Source organism: Sinocyclocheilus rhinocerous, unplaced genomic scaffold (assembly GCF_001515625.1).
Source record: "Sinocyclocheilus rhinocerous isolate Xijiao unplaced genomic scaffold, SAMN03320098_v1.1 scaffold642, whole genome shotgun sequence".
NCBI lineage: Eukaryota > Metazoa > Chordata > Actinopteri > Cypriniformes > Cyprinidae > Sinocyclocheilus > Sinocyclocheilus rhinocerous.
In genome coordinates, this window is record NW_015626390.1 from 1,391,979 (window position 1) to 1,413,292 (window position 21,314).

General features: G+C 36.2%; 1 protein-coding gene across 1 annotated transcript in view; it reads left to right on the top strand.

The window, feature by feature from the left end:
* The first annotated feature begins 349 nt into the window (after nt 1–349).
* Nucleotides 350–21,314, top strand: part of LOC107713961 (phenylalanine--tRNA ligase, mitochondrial-like) — a 74,795-nt gene continuing 53,830 nt past the window's right edge. Inside the window, exons 1-3 of the mRNA XM_016519638.1 lie at nt 350–396; nt 1,393–1,459; nt 16,911–17,062. Coding sequence (XP_016375124.1) covers nt 350–396; nt 1,393–1,459; nt 16,911–17,062 — 266 coding nt within the window. The remainder of the gene's footprint in view (nt 397–1,392; nt 1,460–16,910; nt 17,063–21,314) is intronic.

Here is a 21,314-nt window from a genome sequence, read left to right on the forward strand (position 1 = left end):
AAAGCGAGGAAAGAATGAATGCATAACTGGGTAATTAAGAATGAATCGTAGTTGTTGGAAATAGATGCTAATGGAATGCAAAGCTGCCAAATCAAGTGGATTGAGAGCATAAAATTTATATTGCACAAGCCTGGAGAATTAATTAATATACATAATGATTGAATTTGATCAGCAGTCTTGTAATTGGGGTCTTTTATAACCCTTGTGTCCCTTTCCAACTTTTCAGACATAAAATAAATAATAATTAGAACAAAGCCCAAAGTTAATTTTCAAAAACCGCTTATATTTTGCACTTTAATGGATGTGCTGGAGAGTCACCTGTCACTTGTCTTAGATGCGTCATGAGACCATGCATTGTGTTCAGTGCATGTTCCAGCTTTCTACCAGTAAAGCAAGGTAAGTTTCTCACAAACTGATGTACACAAATTTTCATTTAGATTCAAAACATGTTATTGTATATATGGTTGTATTTATGAAAGTGATGGCCCATTTTATGCAGCTTGTCACATGGCTTTTGCAGGAATTTTCACCCAGTTCAGCAGAAAATGTCCTAGACTGTGACCTGGTTCACAGCTCAGTTTTGAGATTGCAAACTCTTCAGTTGTTGTTTATTTTAGTATGGTATGTCATACAGATTTCCTGAAGTTCAGTTGGTTTGAAACAATGAGAGTCTGTCAATTACTACATGTCAAATTAGCACGTATTAGTGACAGCTTAATTTAAGCTGAATTTTCAACCTTGTTACCCATTCTGGTGTGTGTGTTTGTTTTTTTGTTTGTTTGTCTAATAACAAAATTTTACCATGGTATAGTTTTGAACACATTTCCGTATAGTAACTACAGTTATTGTTGCTGTAGTAAAATCGTATTAAATGCTAAACGTGATACTAAATCACATTCAATTTAAAATCTTTTCTGAAGTTCTTTCTTATTTATTTCTGATTTAGTTTCTCTTCCAAATGTAATAAACATCGGTGAGCAAGTGATGTAATGCTACATTTCTCAAAACTATTCAGATGAAGAAACAAACTCATACATCTTGGATGGTCTGTGGGTGAATACATGTTCAGAAATGTCTCATTTTTAGATGAACTATCACTTTAAGAACCGCATTTCACTTACCATTGTTGAGTTTTTTAGCCTCTTCATTAAACGTACCCCAGTTCCAGAAAAATAATCAATACAATACCCTTTGAACTTGTGCCAAGCAATCAGCATCAATAACTCAGCGATGCTGTTGTATAACATGCTGTATACTCAAGTCCTGCCGGTCTTATGCAATATATCACTGCTTTAACAGGACATTTTTGCAGCTTAAAGTGAACCGTTGCTCAGGTCATGACCGAGACCGTGACCTAGTCTAAATTCGGCTGGTTCACTGCTCTTTTTTCAGCTCTGAGTTTGCAAGACAGAGACTAACTGTGGAGCTCCAAGACAGGAACGAGAATGAATATGTCACCGTGAGTGTTGGGCTTTCGTGTCCCCAGGCAGCTGCTGCAATGGGACCAGAGAGCAATCATCCCCGCATAGCCAAGACATGCTAATTGAGATGTAATAAGTTTGTAAATGAACCAAGCATGCTAATATATCTGTTTATCCATATGAGGTTTCGGTCGCGTCTCACAGAGGTGCAACTATTAATTAAATGTATTAAAACGAAAAGCCCTTCTTTATGACAGGTAGCACACTTTATAATACCACGGCATGTCATGTGAAGAATTAGCCGCGTGTATCGAAGCGCTAACCATGCACACAACGCCAAAAACAACCTTTAATTTGGAGAGGATTAAATGCAAATGGAAACAGAAAAAAAGTTTTTGCTAAAGTGGAACTCGACATGGCTTAGTTTTTATCCAGCGTTTAGAGGAGGTTAAGCCACATTGTCAACCTCTCATGAATAATTAGCTGCACTTGCTGCGGTGGTTTATAAAAGGAACTCGGTTGTCATCGTCCTCTAAGTAGAGGACTAAATGAGCATGGCACAACAAAAACGACTCCAGAGGACGGCCGAATGAGATGGAGATAAATGAGGACGCTGTCAGCCAAGATTTTAGCGCAGGTCAGTGTTCGAGTTCAGAGGATTTGAGAGCAGATTAAACGCCGCTGGGCACCCAATGCTAATTGGGTAAGTTGGTCATTTTAGAGGTTAACTTTTTAGATTATTCCAAGTTTAGTCCTTGTCGAAAAGACCATGACATGCAGAAAACAGCAACAAGCAAAGAAAAACTGACATTGAATTACATTGAATTAGTTGTGTGTTAATATATTTTTAAAGATCTAAAAAAAAAAAAAGTGTATTTATAAAGCACATTTAAAAACAACAAATGTTGTACCAAAGTGCTACAATCAAGAAATTAAATAGAATTAGCAAAAAACAAACTCATAAGACATTATAAAACATGCAAATAAAACCCCTATACATCCCAAAAACATCATAGGCTGTGGAGAAATAAATATGTCTTCAACCCAGATTTAAATATGGCCAGTGTGATAAAAGACAACAAAAAATGGAAGTGCAAGGTGTATTTGTTTTACATCGGTTTTAACTTGCCTACTTTGTTCTCTTTTTCTGCTATAAACTTGTGTCTATAACGTGTTTATAACAATTCTTATTCCTCCACAAATCCAGCCAAATGTGGCATTCAGATCAGCTGGAAAAAAAAATAATAATAACGAATTGAACTGTAAAGTATTTAATAATAATAATAATAATAATAATAGATTTTGATTATTTCAACATCATTTACATGGCATACATACTGTATTAAAATATTAAACACCTTTAGAATTGTATTTTGCACCCATTTTCAAATTACCATACATAAGTAAATAAATACACAAGCCTTGAATGACTTTGTGCTAAACAAAACAAAAAACAGGACTTTGTTCATTGTTTAGTGTTTATTATTATTGTTGTTGTTGTTACAATTTTTTATTATTACTATTATTTAATCAGATTAATAAAATCATTATAATACTATTATTACTATTAGTAAAGTATTTAATAATAATAATTTTAATTTATAACAATACAATTATTATTATTATTATTATTATTATATTGCAATAGTAATATTTATGGTTGTTTGTTTTCTTTGCTTTCAAACGCTGAAGCATAGAGGCTTTTATTTTGGTGGAATACTTCAGGGAATTATCATGAGCGTGTCAGATTACATATGTGACCCTGGACCACAAAACCAGTCTTAAGTATCAATTTTTCAAAATTGAGATTTATACATCATCTGAAACTTTCCATTGAAGTTTGCTTCATTAGGAGAGGACAACATTTGGCTGAGATACAAGTATTTGAAGATCTGGAATCTGAGGGTGCAAAACAATCTAAATATTGAGAAAATCGCCTTTAAAGTTGTCCAAAACCATGGGACAGTGATGGAACAGATGATAATACCATGGTACTGAATGATATATAACATTGCAATTCATGATGCTTCAATGATATGACCATAGTGCATGTCTAAAAACATGGTATTTGAATGTTGAAGAACCATTATACTTTTTGTGTTACCAAATGTATTGAAGTAATGTTTGCTATTTTTGCCATAAACTATAGTATATTCATGTTTTCCCCCCATCCTAGTGTTTTTGTCAAAATCCAAGTGATATTTTCCCCATTTCAGCCAAGTAAAAGTTTAATTTCAAACAGTTTTCACCCTCAAATAATGTTTAACTGTTCCTGTATCGACACAAAGTAACAAAAGCACTTCATTACGAAGCCAGCCGCAGTAGTTAATAACCTATAGTGTTAATATATGATAATGGTTCAATAAGGAGCTGCGTGAGCCAATATCCCCCCTGCAAAATCCATTTTAATTTCACTATGCAAATGTAATTTTGTGTTCATAATAGCATAAATGAGGCTCTCCGTCTCTGCGTGGACTGCAGGTGTCTGTGTTTTCCTCTAATGGTAATTTAAGCGACATACCTGATGATTAGCTTTTGTGATCTGTTTTTCTTTCTCTCACTGTGAAATGAATGGCTCTCTAAGTCTGAGCGCTTCACACGTACGGCGTGTTTGTATACTGCGACGCCTTATGCACTCTGAGAAATGCTGAAACAATGGAGAGTATCAGCCAATTAGTGTACGAGAGGACAAGATCGATTTATTTTTAGAGCGTTTTAGTCCAACATCCCCAAACTGAGACTCGTTCTTTAGCAGCGGAGAGTCTTCATCTTTAAGTGCTCTCCTCCTCTGTTTGGTCTGTCGGACTCGGCAGCCGTAGATAAATAGTGCGGCTTGTTAGTCGGGTTAATGATTAAAAGCATTTGCTCTGTGATTATTGAAGTGGAAAGAAGGATTAAAACAAACAGATGTGTGAGAAAGTAAAAATGCTCCAGAGAGGATTAGAACGCGGTCATCTATTTTCACACGGGAGTCTGTCAGCGTGAAACTTGTTCTTCTTCAATGATAAAGACACAAAGTTTGGCCACACATTAGAATTTTAATTATTGTTGGACAATTTGCACAGCTTTTTTTATTTTTTATTTATTTTTTTATTTTTTGTTAAGCTCAAGTATATGTTTTGTGCTTTCAGTATTTTTACAGTTTAAAGGGGTCCTATTATGCTCTTTTACAAAGTCTTGATTTTGTTTCGGGGGTGTACTAGAACAGGCTCTCATACTAGGTTGTTAGAAAAACACATTATTTTTCACATATTTTACATTATTACAACACCTCTCTCCCCAGTCTGGCATGAACGGCTCGAATAGTTCCTGTATCAAATGAAAGCCCGCCTTCTGAAATACGAAATGTGCTGTGATTGGTTAGCTAGGCCAGTGTGAGTTGTGATTGGCACCACTCGACGCCTGGTCGGGAAATGTCACGTCCCTTACCATAGCCGCCTGCGAGCTTCAGTGTAAATATTGCGTCAAAATCAAATCAATTTGAGCGCCATTTAAACCCGGATGATTGTAACCACTCTAAGTTCATCTGCCTTGGGAAAGCTAACGTGTCTCTGACATAGTGATAACACTCGTTGCCTTCTCTAGTGCAGCTCAACCAGGTCTCATCCCATTCGTCGATACTTGTGATATCACAAATCCCGGAAAATATGAGTTGTAGTCCAAACGAGTCGTTCGTAGTTTTTGAAAAGTGATTTCTGTTAAATGAAATGGACTCTGAGCTTTGTAACTTTGCAGATCTTTTTTATGCTCAAACAGCAACATTACAGGCTAATTAAAGTTGAAAAAGTGAAAAAGCATAATAGGACCCCTTTAATGTTTGTGCTTCCCATTTTCCCATTTACCTATCAACCTCGTACAATCATTCTTTCCATTATGACTTTACTTTCTCTTACATCGGTGTGTCTAGATAAAGCAAAGACTTGTGAGACAATGTTTATTTTTATTTTATTTTGTTTTGTTTTGTTTTGTTTGTTTTATTTTATTATTTCATTCATTTTTTTTTTTTTTTTTTTAATGCTGGTTTCTTTTCTACCAAATATATGTTTGTAGTATTCCACAAAAAAAGGGTTTAAAAAAGACATTTTTCTCCAGTACAAAATGTTCTTATTTTATTGTTTTATTTTTTTTTATGCTAGTTTGTTTTCTACTAAATATATGTAGATAAATAAATAAATAATTAAATAAATGTTTAATCATATACATTATTTTCTAGTAACATGCTGTACATCTTTCTGTATAAATGTTGTCTTGGTCTTTGAGATCAAACAGCTTGAGGTACTAAATAAACATGCAGTCATTTTCAGAATGCAAAGCATTTTTTCTCCAGTCCAAAAAAGCCCATTTGTTTGTTTGTTTAGTTATGCATGTGTGTATTTATTTATTTAATTTTAGTTTAGTTTATTTTACATACATAAAAGGGTTTCACTTAATTATCTTTTAGTTGGGATTCATATCTTATATCTAAGGTACCAGAATCACCTCCATATTAGGCTTCCTCATTTCCAAACTCCAATTTAATTGATGGTTTGCGTAAGACTATTTTAAACTTTAATAAGTAGACCTTAGTTGAAACAAAATGCTCTGACCCCAGCCAAAGCCTGCAAACACAAGCATCTTAAACAAAGCTAAACCAGCACTCTGTTTCCCAGCATGCCGACGGCTGTTTTAGAGACTCCAGCCTGTTGTCAAACATGATTATTAATGCTGAAAACAGCAGGTGTGTTTCTGGTGAGGGGTGACTAGTGCAAATCTACATCAACCCCATGAAAAAAATAAACACAAGGGAAGTGCTGAGAGACTAAAGAATCAAGGGAAGACTAGAAGCAAACTGATAGTAAGTGGTAGAAAAATAGGACATGTTGGGACAGGGGTGATGAAAGGGCGTAAAGTGAGTAATAGCGAGGGAGCAGAGACAACGGGAGACTGGAGTGAGCATTGGAGGGATGCAGGGGACCAAATGAGAGAGATGAGGGAAGAGAATGTGGGATTAGCAGGTAGGGACGCAAAGCTGCCAAGGACTGTTAGCCCTGCTGATGTCATCAGGAGGCGAATGCCGTCAAACACAGCCCACGCTCCGATTGGCTACGAGTGCATCGGACATCATCGACTCTGAAAAAATACAAAGCGTTCGTCTGAGGTCATTCAGATCGTGCCGGCTTCTGGCTGACGTCTCTGGCGTTCACCGTGTGTGTGTTGGCACCCATCCGCTTAGCCTCCGCTTCACTCTTAGCCGTCACAATGCTTTACACCTCTCTTTTATCTCCCTGGATGTGCTCGTGATTTCCACTGACAGACGAGTGATTGCAATCAGCCCCACCATCAATCCAAAGCTCGGCGTCGGAGCGACTCTAGTGGAGTCTTCCTTCCATCTGCATCATCATCCGTGTAATTAGATGTGCTTGCTAAAGCAGGCATCAGTGTGACTATTGCTCATACTGCGTTCATGTCACTCTACGAACATGCTGCGGACGTGCATGATGCCTCATAATGTGCAAAAGGCTTTCATTTTCCTATCGCCATTGATGAAATGTACAAAAACTGCTCAACTTTTAAAATGCAATTTATTCCTGTGATGCAAGATGAATTTTTAGCACCATTTTTCCGGTCTTTAGTGTCACATGATCCTTCAGAAATCATTCTGATATGCTGATTTGCTGCTCAAGAAACATTTCTGATTATCATTAGTTGATTTGTTGTCCACATTTGTGACCCTGGAGCACAAAAACAGTCATAAGCAGCACGGGTATATTTGTAGCAATAGCCAAAAAAAACATTGTATCAGTCAAAATTATAATTATTTTTTCTTTTATGCCAAAAATCATTAGGATATTAAGTAAAGATCATGTTCTATGAAGATATTTTGTACATTTCCTACCGTAAATATATCAAAACTTAATTTTTGATTAGTAATATGCATTGTTAAGGGCTTAATTTGGACAACTTTAAAGGCAATTTTAATTAATATTAATATTTAGATTTTTTTTTTTTTTGCACCCTCCGATTCCAAATTTTCAAAAAGTTTTGATTAGTAATATGCATTGTTAAGGGCTTAATTTGGACAACTTTAAAGGCAATTTTAATTAATATTAATATTTAGATTTTTTTTTTTTTTTGCACACTCCGATTCCAGATTTTCAAATAGTTGTATCTCAGCCAAATATTGTCCTATCCTAACAAACCACCAATGGAAAGCTTATTTTTCAGCTTTCAGATGATGTATAAATCTCAATTTCAAAAAATTGACCCTTATGACTGGTTTTGTGGTCTAGGGTCATATTTATTTTCATATAACAACACAAAGTCATGTAGTAGTCATCTTTACAATTCCTAACACTTTAGCAAAGGATGTTTCACCGTTGATTACATTTTTTTACATTGGGGTAGTATCCAAATCTGTCCGAAATCCAAACACAGTCTTTTAGTCTTTAAATCACCTGACGTAACAACCTGTTGCACAATGAATGGCAAAATTGACAATGAAATAAAAATAAGTGTTTTTTTTTTTTCTCAATAGAACAGTAAATGCGATTTTTAGCTGAATCCATGGTCCTTGGTGATTCACTTTAAAAAGTAAAAAAAGAACCATATACAGGCGACACAAAACTAATCCCTGTGGCTCCTGATGATATATTGAAGTCTTATGAAGTGAAACGATCAGTCTGTGCAAGAAACTGAACATTATTTACAACATTATTACCTGTAATCCAGAGCCTCAGGCAAACGGGGACATACAAATCTTTTCTGAACTCATTCTTTTGAATAGTTTGTTTCAGTAAACTGGTTCAATTCACTGGTTTGTTTATGTAATCACGCAATGACATCACCTATATGCCTTTATATTATTGAAGCACCCAATAATGATGTGAAACATGGTTGTTTTACATTCCTAAAGCATATAAAGTGAATAAACTAGTCTTCATCAGCTCAGCTTTTTAAATAAACCATGAGAAAAGCGTCCATTTCGCACCTTCATTCATGTGTTTGGTTCATGCATGCGCATATCAGCGGCTCATCAGTCTTCGGTCCGAGTCGATCTTTTTCTTCAGTTCAGTGACTGTTGGAGGAACTGGAGCGCTGAACGTGTTGGTAAAAACCAGCGTCATAGGGTCATAAATGCCAGGGCTTTAGCTCATTTCGAGCCGGAGTGACTGTCAGGTGAGTTTTGATTAAGTAACTTGTTGATCTGTGTTGCTTGTTGAACTGTTTCAGACACTTCAGTCTGATTTGGTGGACTGGTCCGAAACAAATTTAGTTGACTAAAGCCAATAAAAACACCAACAGCCACTTAGCAACTCTACAACACCCAATTATTGTGGCTTTAATTTTTTCATGGGCAAACACCGCTTTCATTTTCTTCAGAGAAATCATGCATTTAAATCAAATTCAAGCTCCCACTCAAATCACGTCATGCTTATTCAGGCTTGGAGACAATTAAAACGAACATTTTTATGTATATTATTGTTTTTTGCAATTGGTGAAATGAGTATTTGAAAGTACATTTTAATTCGGCGGTCTTGTGAGAGATCGGAATCGCTAATGTCTCCACCTGGGAGAGGAAGGGAGAGTTGATTGATTTGTACGTGTGAAGGTTAGATTTATTCCGTCTGGCTGAGCGCTTTGACCCCTGAGCATTCCCTTCATTAACATATAAAGCACATTTCCCTCACATCTGAAGGAATGCCTCACTGGGTTAAACTGTGACGCACGAGAGAGAGAGAGAGTGAAAGCCCGGAAAAGAGGAGAAAATTCGGTTTGTTCACTCTTCCGCTCACCATAGGTCATACAGGGTTGCAAAGCAAATAAAAATTCATAATGACTATAATCACATCAGAAATAGCGGCACTGATCACACGAGAGCCACACAGACCTGTCGCTGACTGTCAATCAACAAGATATCTCAATTGAATTATTCCTCGAAAAACTCTTCTTCTCTGCATTTCTCCTCTTCTCTTGCTTGCTTCGTAAACTGCAATTAATGCAATCGTAATCAAATAAACCTGGCAATGTATATTACAAATTTTGTCTCCTTGACAAATTGCTAAATGCATAAATGTAAAAAAAGTGAGCGTGAAACCTCATTCGCAACCAGTGTTACTCTAAAAAAGTTATAAATTACTAGTTACAAATAATATCTTCGCCATTGTAATTATATTACTGTACTAATTACTTCCTCTAAAAAGGATTGCATTACTTATTACTACCGTATTGGCCCGAATATAAGACGACCCTGATTATAAGACGACCCCCCCTTTTTCCAGATGTACCTTTTGGAAAAAGGCTTTTTAAAAACCAAATCTTGTTTTTTCTCAGTAAAACACATTTTGTCTTCAATTATTTTCATATTGCATATTTTTCCTATTTTAATTTTTGTTTTGAAAGTATGGTAAAAACTGGTAAAATGTACCAACAATCACATTAAAAAAAATATACACTTTTTGCGCCACCTAGTGTTGTGGGTGTATTATTGACATGTCAAAGTCTAGACCCTGAATATAAGACGACCGCGTTTTTTCAGATGTATTTCCAAGAAAAAAATATCGTCTTATATTCGGGACAATACGGTAATTACTTTCTGAATCCCATATCAACCTCAACCAGTTGAACAAGGATAGACTTTAATTCTTTCAAATAAATAATACAAAATTGCTAAACTTATTCTTGAACTGACCAAAGTATTACATTAAAAGCATATATTTTAACATTAGCACTATTGTTTTGTATATAATTGTTCTAGTATTTAATACAAGTACATCAGAAGTAACTGCAATTAAATTACAAAAAAATTAAAAGTAATGCCTTACTTTACTTTTTCAAGGCATTGCAAAGTATTTGAATGACAGTAATTGATAACGTAGTAATGCATTACTCTCAACACTTTTCACAACCCATTTTGACAACTCATTCAGGCATATTTGACTTCATCTAACATATGAGTGAAACTGAATATTCAGTGAGAAACAATATATTTGGGAATTGATTGACTGGTGTAAAATCAAGCGTAGCGTTAGTTCTGGCAGGTCACGTTAGTCAAGCTCGCATCAGCTGACTCTCAGCTGATCTGTTCTGTTTACCCTGGGGGGTTATCGCTTCTCTCCCTGCTCTCATCCATGCTAGGCTGCATGGATGCGCAGGGAGTTCTTGCCCAGAACAGAACCATACCGCCAATCCAAACTGTATGCTAATTGTCAATCATCTTTGACGATAGTGGTCCTGACAGAAATAGTTTAACATATCAAAATGGAGAGGAGCCAAAATAGAGGAGCGAGTTATTGTGTTTTCATGAAAGATTATGTAGCAAACAATTTTGTTTTTATTTGGAATAACATGAAGCGATGAATCATGCACAATGCCATCAAAAACGTTCCTTGAAAGGTGGGAAGGTGCTTTTTGCTTTCAGGTTGACTTAAAGGCTTTATATTTACATGCTGCGACACAACAGAAGAATGTCAAGGTTTTGGATTCGGGTGGATTTGTTTTGACTAGTTGCATTCATCCTTGTTGAAACACAACTCACTTTTGGTAGCTGTTTATATTAAACTGTTGTTAGCTCAGAATTATGCATGTGCCATATCATTTTTATACATTTGTCAACATATTATTATTATTATTATTATTTCATGGGTGCTGTTAATGATAAATAATTAATGTGATTTTCATATGCAGTTTCATGGTGTAACAACTGAACATCAAATCAGTATATTAGAATGATTTCTGAAGGATCATGTGACACTGAAGACTGGAGTAATGATGCTGAAAATTCAGCTTTGATCATAGCAATAAATTACTTTTTACAAGATATTACAATAGAAAACCGTTATCTTGAAGTGTAATAATATTTCACAATATTACTCTTTTTACCACATTTTGATCAAATAAATGCAGCCTTGGTGTGCAAAAGAGACTTCTTTCAAAATCATAAAAAAATAATACCGACCCCAAACGTTTTGCAGAATGGTGTATATGTATTACGTACTGCTGTAAATCTCAGTAAAACATATGGCATGACTTACTGCAGAGAGGGGAATAAAATGTCTTTTTGAAAAACATTTAAAAAAAAAAAAGGACTGATTCCAAAATGTTCACTGTAATTGTATAAGAATAGTGAAATCCACACTGCAGCTATAACAGTAATGATACAGAGGAAAGATACTGCTGGAATCACTTCCAATTTCTACACAGTATGCACTGTAGTTATTGTCATAGTTATCCTGATGGCTATCATTCTTGATGTGAACAGGCCTTTAGATCTCAACCAGGTTCGGTATGTTTCCCAGTGTGCATTTCTCTTGTGATGTCACTAAGGTTTGCAGTGCCAATGTGTCAAATTCATATTCTGTTCCTCTCTCTGCACCGCCTCTCGCCATCTCGTATTGTTTTCCCTCGTTGCTATTATTCTAGGGGTCAAATGAACACACGCAGTACGCTATCCCATAATAGTCAGTCATAAGCATAGCTGCGAGCGCACAGACCGTGACGACCACAGCTTTGCAAGCTGAATCCAAACAGCTGGTCTGAAAATACTGTCACTAAATTCACTGAGGTCTGAATCAATGCAACGATGATTTGTTTTTGTACCGCTGAGGTGCAACCAATAAAACCAGCCCTCTAGACAGACGCTGAGCTGGGAATATTGCTGTTTCTAAGTAAAAGGAACATATAATAGAGCGGCAAACAAATGAGAATCTCATTAAACTTGGATTGCAAGGTTTTCCAGATGATCAGGCATCTTGGTATTCACATGTACAAATGTGAATAATGTGAAATATTATTTCAGTTTAAATGAACTGTTTTTTTTTTTTAATGTGAATATATTTTAATCTTTAATTTATTCTTGTGACGCAAAGCTGAATTTTCAGCATCATTACTCCAGTCTTCAGTGTCACATGATCCTTCAGAAATCATTCTAATATGCTGATATCCTCAAGAAACATTTCTGGTTATTTTGAATGTTGGTTAAATAAATATCCAAAAACAGTTCTGCTGCTTCGCATTTTTATGGAAACTGTGATGCATTTTATTTCTCTGGATTCCTTAACGAATAGAAAGTTCAAAAGAGCAGCGTTTATTTGAAATAGAAAATCTTTTGTAATGTTATAAATGTTTTTACTGTCACTTTTGATCAATTTAATGCATCCTTGCTGAACAAAAAGTATTAGATTCTTTACAAAAAAAACAACACCTTTTGAACAGTAGCGTATTTGTGCTGACTTGGGTTATTGAAACTATAAAAACTGGTTTAAATGCAGCAGAGCAGAGAAACTTTCTGATCCAGATCAGTCTACTTAAAGATGAAGTGTAGTTTAAAGGGGTCATATGATGTTGCTAAAAAGAACATTATTTTGTGTATTTGGTGATGTTATTTGTTTTCAACAGGTTTCCCAAACACTCCAGATCTGCTATTGGTCAGACAAACATGCAGCCCCTCCCCTGACTCATGCCATTGGTTGAGCCAGTGTCACGTGATATCTACTGTAAATACGTCAGGGGTGTGTGTCAGCACAAACATTAAACAAAAGCACTAAAAACAACAAATGCAGAAACCTATGTATTGTATTAATATAATTTTAATATAGGTTTTTTTAAGGAATCGGTACAGTGCTACAGTGTTTACACTTTCTGAAACCAATCTTTGATTACTTCAAGTTGTCTTTGCACATTAAACTGGGATAAGAGAAAATATTTTCACCTTTAATGCCTTTTTTTTCTATCACTGTGATTTTCCTTTATTGCTGTAGCACATTAATTGCATGAATGCCTGTTTGAATTAGCAGTGAAATTGTTGCACACAAGACCGTAGGAGAGGTGTTTTGAGGACAGTATGCGATCTTCTCTGCACACATGACCTTCTGTATGTCTCATATAGCCTATATTGTTGAGGGACCTTGGTCTATTAAAGGTTTGACACTGAACATGTCATCCTATATATATGTGTGTGTGTAGTATGAGGCAGGCTGAATGGTCGTCCTGCAGGGAATGTGTGTGAGACTGATTACCTGTGCTCTCTGGCTGTAGGTCATTTCTCAGCCCATCTCCCTCTCTGCCCACTGTCCCTTACTCAGAGAGAGAGAGAGAGAGACATTTGCTTGTCAGTTTGCCTGATGCTCTGCTGGGGTTATATATGACAGTCTCTCTGTGTGTCTCTCTCTCTGTGCTGGTAATGAGGTATGACCGTGGGGTCAGCACGCTCATCCGCCCTTGTGTGTTTTGTCGTGTCCTGTGAGAGCAACATGCGCAACATACACACAAGTGCACACTATAAATCACTGCACACATACACACACACAGCCTCCACACACACTCGCACCAAAAACAAGCTGTGCAATGCAGATTCCCATAAGACAAGCACACTGTCCTCACTTTAATAACCTCACAAACACTAATGGCCTCTTAACATGTTCTCTATAGTGCATACACATTCATGTCAAGCACACTAAGATATGACAAAGATTTTACGGGCTTATTCTTTGCCCAAAAGCATCATTAACCAACTATTAGAGATTGAACCAAATTAAAGTTTTCATTTAGCCCAAACACAAAACTCTTAACTGAAAATATAACTTATTTAATAGTCAACATATTAATCAAATTTATTTAATAATCAACATGAGTTGTACACAAACATTTAAATTGCACACAAGGCAGTTTTTATACCAACTTGAAATGATATAATTGATTTCATTGTTTATACTCCAATTTGTGGTTGAAACGTTTGAACAGTGGTTGTAATAAAAGCTTGTTTTCATGACATTTTTTCAAACTTTCATTAAATAATGAAGACATCACTAGGTTAAGTAAAGCTATAATCAATATGTAATGCAATATGCATATATTTAGCAAAATGCTCCTCACTAGACTTTTTTTGTTAGATAAAGTACTAACAAGCTAGACATAAATGGCTTTCAATGAGAGCTGTACAGTTTTGAAGTTGGTTATTATTATTAAAGCAATAAGCCCCGTGAAGCTGTGGTTTAAAGTGAATGTATAACAGCTAAGGGGCGTTGTTAGGTACGACGCGAAGCGGAGTGCCTAAAACCCCCTTAGCTGTTATAAATTCACTGTAAACCACGGCTTCACAGGGCTTATTGCTTTTATAAAACGGTTATTCCATATACATAGTAAGGTTTCACAAAATAAAACAGAGCAAATAAAGTGTAATGATATTAATAAAAACAGTATTCTTCCACCAAACAATGTAGTTCCTCAGAAACTTTGTTGTGGTTGCAACAAAGTGGTTGCCAAGCAACAGACAATCGTAAACAAAGGTGCATGTTTGTAGGGTAATTTACAACAGCTTTGAACATCGCTCAGCCAATCAGAATCAAGGACCGGAACTATCCGTTTTATAATATTTGTTTTATAGACGTCCTTCCGCATTTGAAACGCGGGATGAAACAATGCGTTTCAGTAAGCTGTATGGTTTGTTTCAACACCTTCTGATATACATTTATGTTTATTTCATGCTATAACTAGTAGTAAAGAGAAAGATGATCTGTTCATGTGCCACTTGAAATGAAGCAGCTACAGTGATCAGTCACGCCATATTAAAGATCAAATGATCACAAAAAAAAATCTAAATGACATTTATTGTTTGAATATCAAAATAAAATAGAATTTGAACAATGAGACTTTGTCTCATATCAGAAGTCACAAAGCTTATTGAGATCATTCAATAGGAGGCAGGTGAACAAGAAGTAGTGTTTAGTGAAGTTTTGTTTAATTGTTCAAGTCAATTAAAAACACCATAAACTAAATAATCGTTCTTTCAATTAAAGAATCAATATTGGTTTGTCAAAATGAGATTTTCATCAAGATTGATTAAAAGTGAGAAATTTATATTGTCAACCCAGTTCTAGAGTCCACACAGCTTACATGTTTACCTGTGGTAGTTTATCTACAAAATAGACCCTGACACAGTCAAAACACCATCAGAGCAGTGCTAATTAAATGTCACTGTGTCAATCCATGATTTCGGCCCTCTAAAACTATTTCAGCCAAAAACAAAATTCATTTTATTTTGCTGAATCGGCCGAATATCTTTGGTTGACAAAATGTGGGTGCATCACTACCAGCTATGGTCACAAGTTCCATCGTTATCAACATTTTTAAGTGGTTTAGTGTTTCCCGAAACCAAAGTTTCAATGAAAATGTATAAAGTTGTGTGATTGGAACAACAGCTCTTGACCTAGAAGCATAGTCTGTTAAAATCACAAGTGGACAGATCATGCTCTTGAGCAAAAAATATATATCCGGCGATTGATTTGAACATAGCAACGCTAACCTCAGATGCAATGTTCATTATTCGCAGCAATAATTTGATCCTGAACCAGTTAAATAGCAGAAGTTATTTCACCTGCATGACATATCAGCAGTTGTACACTGTTGAACCAACATGGTTCAAATGATGGAAGTTACTAGAGTTTCAGTTATGACTAGCTAGTTAATTTCTCCTACAGTGCATATGGCGTTGTACGGGAAACACACCCCTGATCAGCTGACAAGTTCCCAAAATCCTTCTAAAACCAGCAAACCAGACCAGCCTGACCAATGAAAATCAGCTTGGTGGCTTTCTAAGAGCAGCAAACCACCTTAGGATGGATTCAAATGCTTTTTCAACAGAAGAAAAAAAAATCCCCTTAACTTGTAAAATCAATATGGCACACGGCTTTGAGTGGCTTTCTGTGGTTATAAAATGACTGTGTCATGAACAGTTTGATATGCCCACTGAACTGAGTCCATCCCAGAACAACCCCAAACCAAATTATGTTATATATTAAATACAATATATTATGCTATTGATTGTGAAATTATAATTTTTTTTTTAATGTATTTATTATTTAGCTAAGGTTCAGCATATTAAATTGGCATACCACTTTTGCTAGCCAAAAAGACTGCAAGCTTTGCCTTTACTCTATGCAAATGTTCAATTATATGTTTTTATACTGTACATATTGTAAGTTTTTGCTTCATACTCTTGGAACGCCGCTCTGCAAATCAGATCAGAGGAGCAGAACTGCTGAATAATAATGATGTAAACACACATTTACCTGCAGAAAGGAGGTTGGTTTGAGATCTTTTACCACACTCCTCCATACAGCTTTATTTCATTCGGCTTTTCTGTTTTTGCTGCTCTTGTGGAAGACAACTGCCGGTGTTTTATGAGTGTTCGAGGTTTTCTGTGAGCCAGGCCGACTCAGATGCCTGCTGTTATAAGGATACTAGCCCTTGTAGGTATGGTGGCCTCAGGGTGTGACTGTAGATTTAACCTCCGGCTGAAGAGACGCCTCACTCACACCAGCATTCTCCTGTGTGTGTGTGTGTGTGTGTGTGTGTGTGTGTGTGTGTGTAAGTGTAAGTGTGAGTGCTGAAAATAGTGAGGTTTTTGAATACAATACATGCAAGTAAGAATGGATGCATATATTCCTTGCATGTATTGTTTTTTTATGTATTGTATTCCTAACAAATGGATTTCTTCTTCTCTCTTTTTCGCAGCCTCTCAGTAAGTACCCACCACTCTTCAATGACATCTCTTTTTGGCTGCCGGCCGAAGGTTACACAGAAAACGACTTCTACGACCTGGTGCGCAGCATCGGCGGAGACCTGGTGGAGAAGGTCACGCTGGTGGACGAGTTCACACAGCCAAAGTAAGAAATCCAACATGTCAGATACAGAAATGCTTAAAGCCAAAACCCATAACCGAACAAGCATTCCAGTAGCACAAGACTAAAATAATAAAAATAATAGTTTTATTTACTGTGAAACGTTCTATTATAAATCAGTATGCTTAGCTGTTTATTTGTTTATTTATTTTCAGTAAAGGTCTTTTTAAAAACTCTAAAATAAGAAAAAATATCACTTGAGAACAAAATCAAGGTACTGTATTATGATGTTTTTTTTTTCAGAGTGTATATTAAATCTTGTTAATGTAATCTTTACTCAAAATCTTGTTTTGAGTTATAACTTAACTTATTTATTTATTATTATTTTAATAATAGATTTTAGGTGATCACATAGCTATGGTGGGTGTATAGACACTCCGGAAGCATGAGGATAAAAAATACAGAAAATTATTTATTAAATGTGTTGTTCAGTGCTAAAGGTCCTATTCTAAGTCAGTACTTTTAGCTCTTTTTTTTCCTCTAGAAAAAGATACATTAAATTGAGAAGTGAAATTTAGGTGTGTTTTCAGAGAAAATATATTTGGCATAATTACATAATTTTTCTAGGTGAAGGGAAGTTGTGCAGATGAGTGCGTTTTATTTATTTATTTATTTGAAATACAATGATTGCAAAAATATCATAAATTTAACTTAAATTGCCAAAATAAAGTACATTCAAATTGAATTACATTATTTAATGTATCTAAAAGTCTATTATTTTTCATGGATGCTTATTGATTGATTGATTAATTGATTCATTCATTCATTCAAGCTGTTGATCCAACATGAAGATTTTAAGAAGTTGCTGTGTTCCGTCATTCATTTGTTCAGTTGTATTTGTCAGTCTTTGCAATCATTGTCAAAGCTAATGGCTTTGACAGGAGAGAATGCTAATGTTATTGCGCGGGGCCGTTGGTAGCACAGCATTCATCTATTGACAAAAGAGGGAAGGGTCAACGATGCCTAATGGCTCGGTTTTGAACACTCCAGCATTAGGCTGCATTTCACATTGGACCGTGTTTGACAGGCTCTTCAAACTCATCATCTCTTTCTTCCGTCGCCCATTCACAAACACTTTCACAAACCACAGAACGAGCCACGTGATTTTCTCTGAATGCAGTTCATACGGCACGGCTATTCCTGAACAGGTCTGTTCTTGTGGACTGCAGAGGCTGTGCTCGGGTTGCCCTTTGCCTGTTTCCTCACCCTGTGACAGCAATAATTAATTTTTAAAGAGGATGAGAAGTTCACCTGCGGGCACAGCGGTCCGAATGTCCCAAGTCCCCTCTACTGGAACAGACCGCATGTGTGTGTGTGTGTGTGTGTGTTAAATGAGACAACGAGAACCTGCAGTGCGTAAAAAGAGCCGCAAACATTCATCTCTGTCCCTGCTCTTAATCTTTTTTTAAATAGCAACCTTTTCCCTCCCCTTCTCCTAATGACATCCGTAAATAAGATGACAACATGAGGTGCTGCAAGGGTGTAATAGCCCATACGACAGTTAGAAATTGAAAGAGATTGGTGTTTGTTTTGCTCTTTTTCTAATTCGGTCCAGACCTATGTTTGTGCACACGTTTCTTCGAAAACAAATATTTTAGTTGAATAGTTTCTAGAATAGTTTGTGATTTGCCACAGTGTAAGTGTATTGCTGCTGCGGAAGTACTTTTCTAAGTAGCCGTAGTGTATTGTGTGTGTGTGTGTGTGTCCTGCAGCTAATTTCCTCTTTATGATCATTTTGCTGCAGTTGCGTCAATGCCTGTGAGCTAGAGCCGCAAACATTCATCTCTGTCCCTGCTCTTAATCTTTTTTAAATAGCAACCTTTTCCCTCCCCTTCCCCTAATGACATCCATAAATAAGATGACATCATGAGGTGCTGCAAGGGTGTAATAGCCCATACGGCAGCTAGAAATTGAAAGAGATTGGTGTTTGTTTTGCTCTTTTTCTAATTCGATTCGGCCCAGACCATTGTTTGTGCGTACGTTTCTTCGAAAACAAATATATTAGTTGAATAGTTTGTAGAATAGTTTGTGATTCATCATAATGTAAGTGTATTGCCGCTGCGGAAGTACTTTTCTAAGTAGCCGTAATGTATTGTGTGTGTGTGTGTCCTGCAGCTAATTTCCTCTTTATGATCATTTTGCTGCAGTTGCGTCAATGCCTGTGAGCTCTGCTTCATACTTTCTACAACCAGAGAGAGAGAGAGGGAAAGGGTGAGAGAGACGTCAATACTTACTTTAAACCTGTTCTCCAACTTCAAATCACTAATTACAGCGAGAGGATGGCCAATCACAGCTCATCTAGCCTCCAGCCATCTCCGTCCGTCTGAAATGTCACATTCGCAATATTGTCCTAATCATTTTCTCTGGTTTTCTCTGCGGTACTGCTGACCCGGGCAGTTTTGAGAGCTGTTAATATGATGAGATTGGCAGCAAGTCTCCCATCATGCTCTTCTTCAGTGCGGTGAGGTGAGAAGATTCTGGCATTAGATGTGCCCTCAAAGAGCCATCGGAAACATAATGCTTTTCCTTTGTGCTCGCTGCTTCAGTTTTGACAACAACACAGCAGGGTTTTCCTTCAAAAATGACTAGATTTTTACATGTGACTCAAAGAAATGTGAGCGTTTTCTCATTCTGCAAAACAATGAACATCAAAGAATCCTCTTGTGTGTTTTCTAAACACTCTTGTCTGATTTTTTATTATATGGATGCATTTGTCCTTCTCTTAGCATAAATAGCAAATATGCTCATTTTAATTAAAACTAATGTCAATACGCTTTCGTCTTAATGGCAATGCCATTTTTTCAGGAAGTGAAGTTTTCAAGGACAATTCAGTCATCTTTTTTTTTTTTTGATTCTTAGTGGGGGACAATCTTACTTGTCAACCCTGTTACCTTACTTTTGTGAGAACAAGGCTTGCAAGTCAATTAAAATTGTAAAACTGTCCACCCTGTTACCATCAACCTTTTTACCATAATTTACAAACAAATTTAGTATACAGCTGATAATATTAAAGTGAACATTAAAATATAAGCATTAAATTCTCTTTCCAAAAAGTACTTAATAATAGTTTCACACTTTGAGAATAAGACTTGTAATGTCCATTTCAATGGTCCATCCATGTTATCATAACTCTGTAAAGTAAACAGTTGACAGTATAAAAGTGAACATTCAAATATCAGCATTAAATTCTCTTTCCAAAAGTTCACATAAAATTACAAAAAGTTTCACACCATGAGAACAAGGCTTGTATTGTCAATTTAAAGTTTAAAACTGTCCACCCTGTTACCGTCAACCCTGTAACCATAATTTTGTAAAGTAAACAACTGATAATAAAAAGTCAAAATATCATCATTAAATTCTCTTTTCAAAAAGTACTTAATAGTTTCACACCTTGAGAATAATACTTGTAATGGCAATTTAAAGTTTTAAAATGTCCACCCTGTTACCGTCAACTGTTACAATAATTTTGTATAGTACACAACTAATAATAAAAAAGTGAACTGTAATGAGTGGGGTGGGGCCGAGAGCCGTGGGAACGGAGCGAGGCCGGTGGAGTTTAATGGTAATGAGCAACACCTGCACCACTCACCGGTCTCGAGTCCCACGGAGGAGCTCCGGAAGGATAAAAGGAGGAGTGACGACCAAGGCCTGGACTTTATTTTGTGTTCTCCGGGCTGCTGCTTTACTTTCATTTTGTGTTTGTTTATTTTATTATTAAAGTGTTCGCCGGTACCTGCCTCCTTCCCATATCTACGAACTTTGCTACATGAACATTAAAATATCGGCATTGAATTCCCTTTAAAAAAGTACTTTATAGTTTTACACCTTGACAACAAGGCTTATAATGTCAATTTAACTTTTAAAACTGTCTATCCGGTTACCGTCAACCCTGTTACTATAATTTTATACACAATTCCTAATAAAAAAGTGGACATGAAAATGTCTAAACTAAATGACTCTAATTACAAAATCACTCTAAGAACTAACTTTTCTTTCCAAAAAATAAATTATGGTTTCTCAGCCTGGAGAACAAGTCTTGTAATGTCGAATTAAGGCCCTGTCCACACGAACGCGGTTATTTTTAAAACCGCAGCTTTTTCTACGTGGTTTGGCCGTTCGTCCACACATAAACGCAGCACCAGGTCACTGAAACCGAACATTTTTGAAAACGCCTGCCAGGGTGAAGATTTTCAAAAACTCCGGTTGCAGTGTTATCGTGTAGACAGCGAAACCGGAG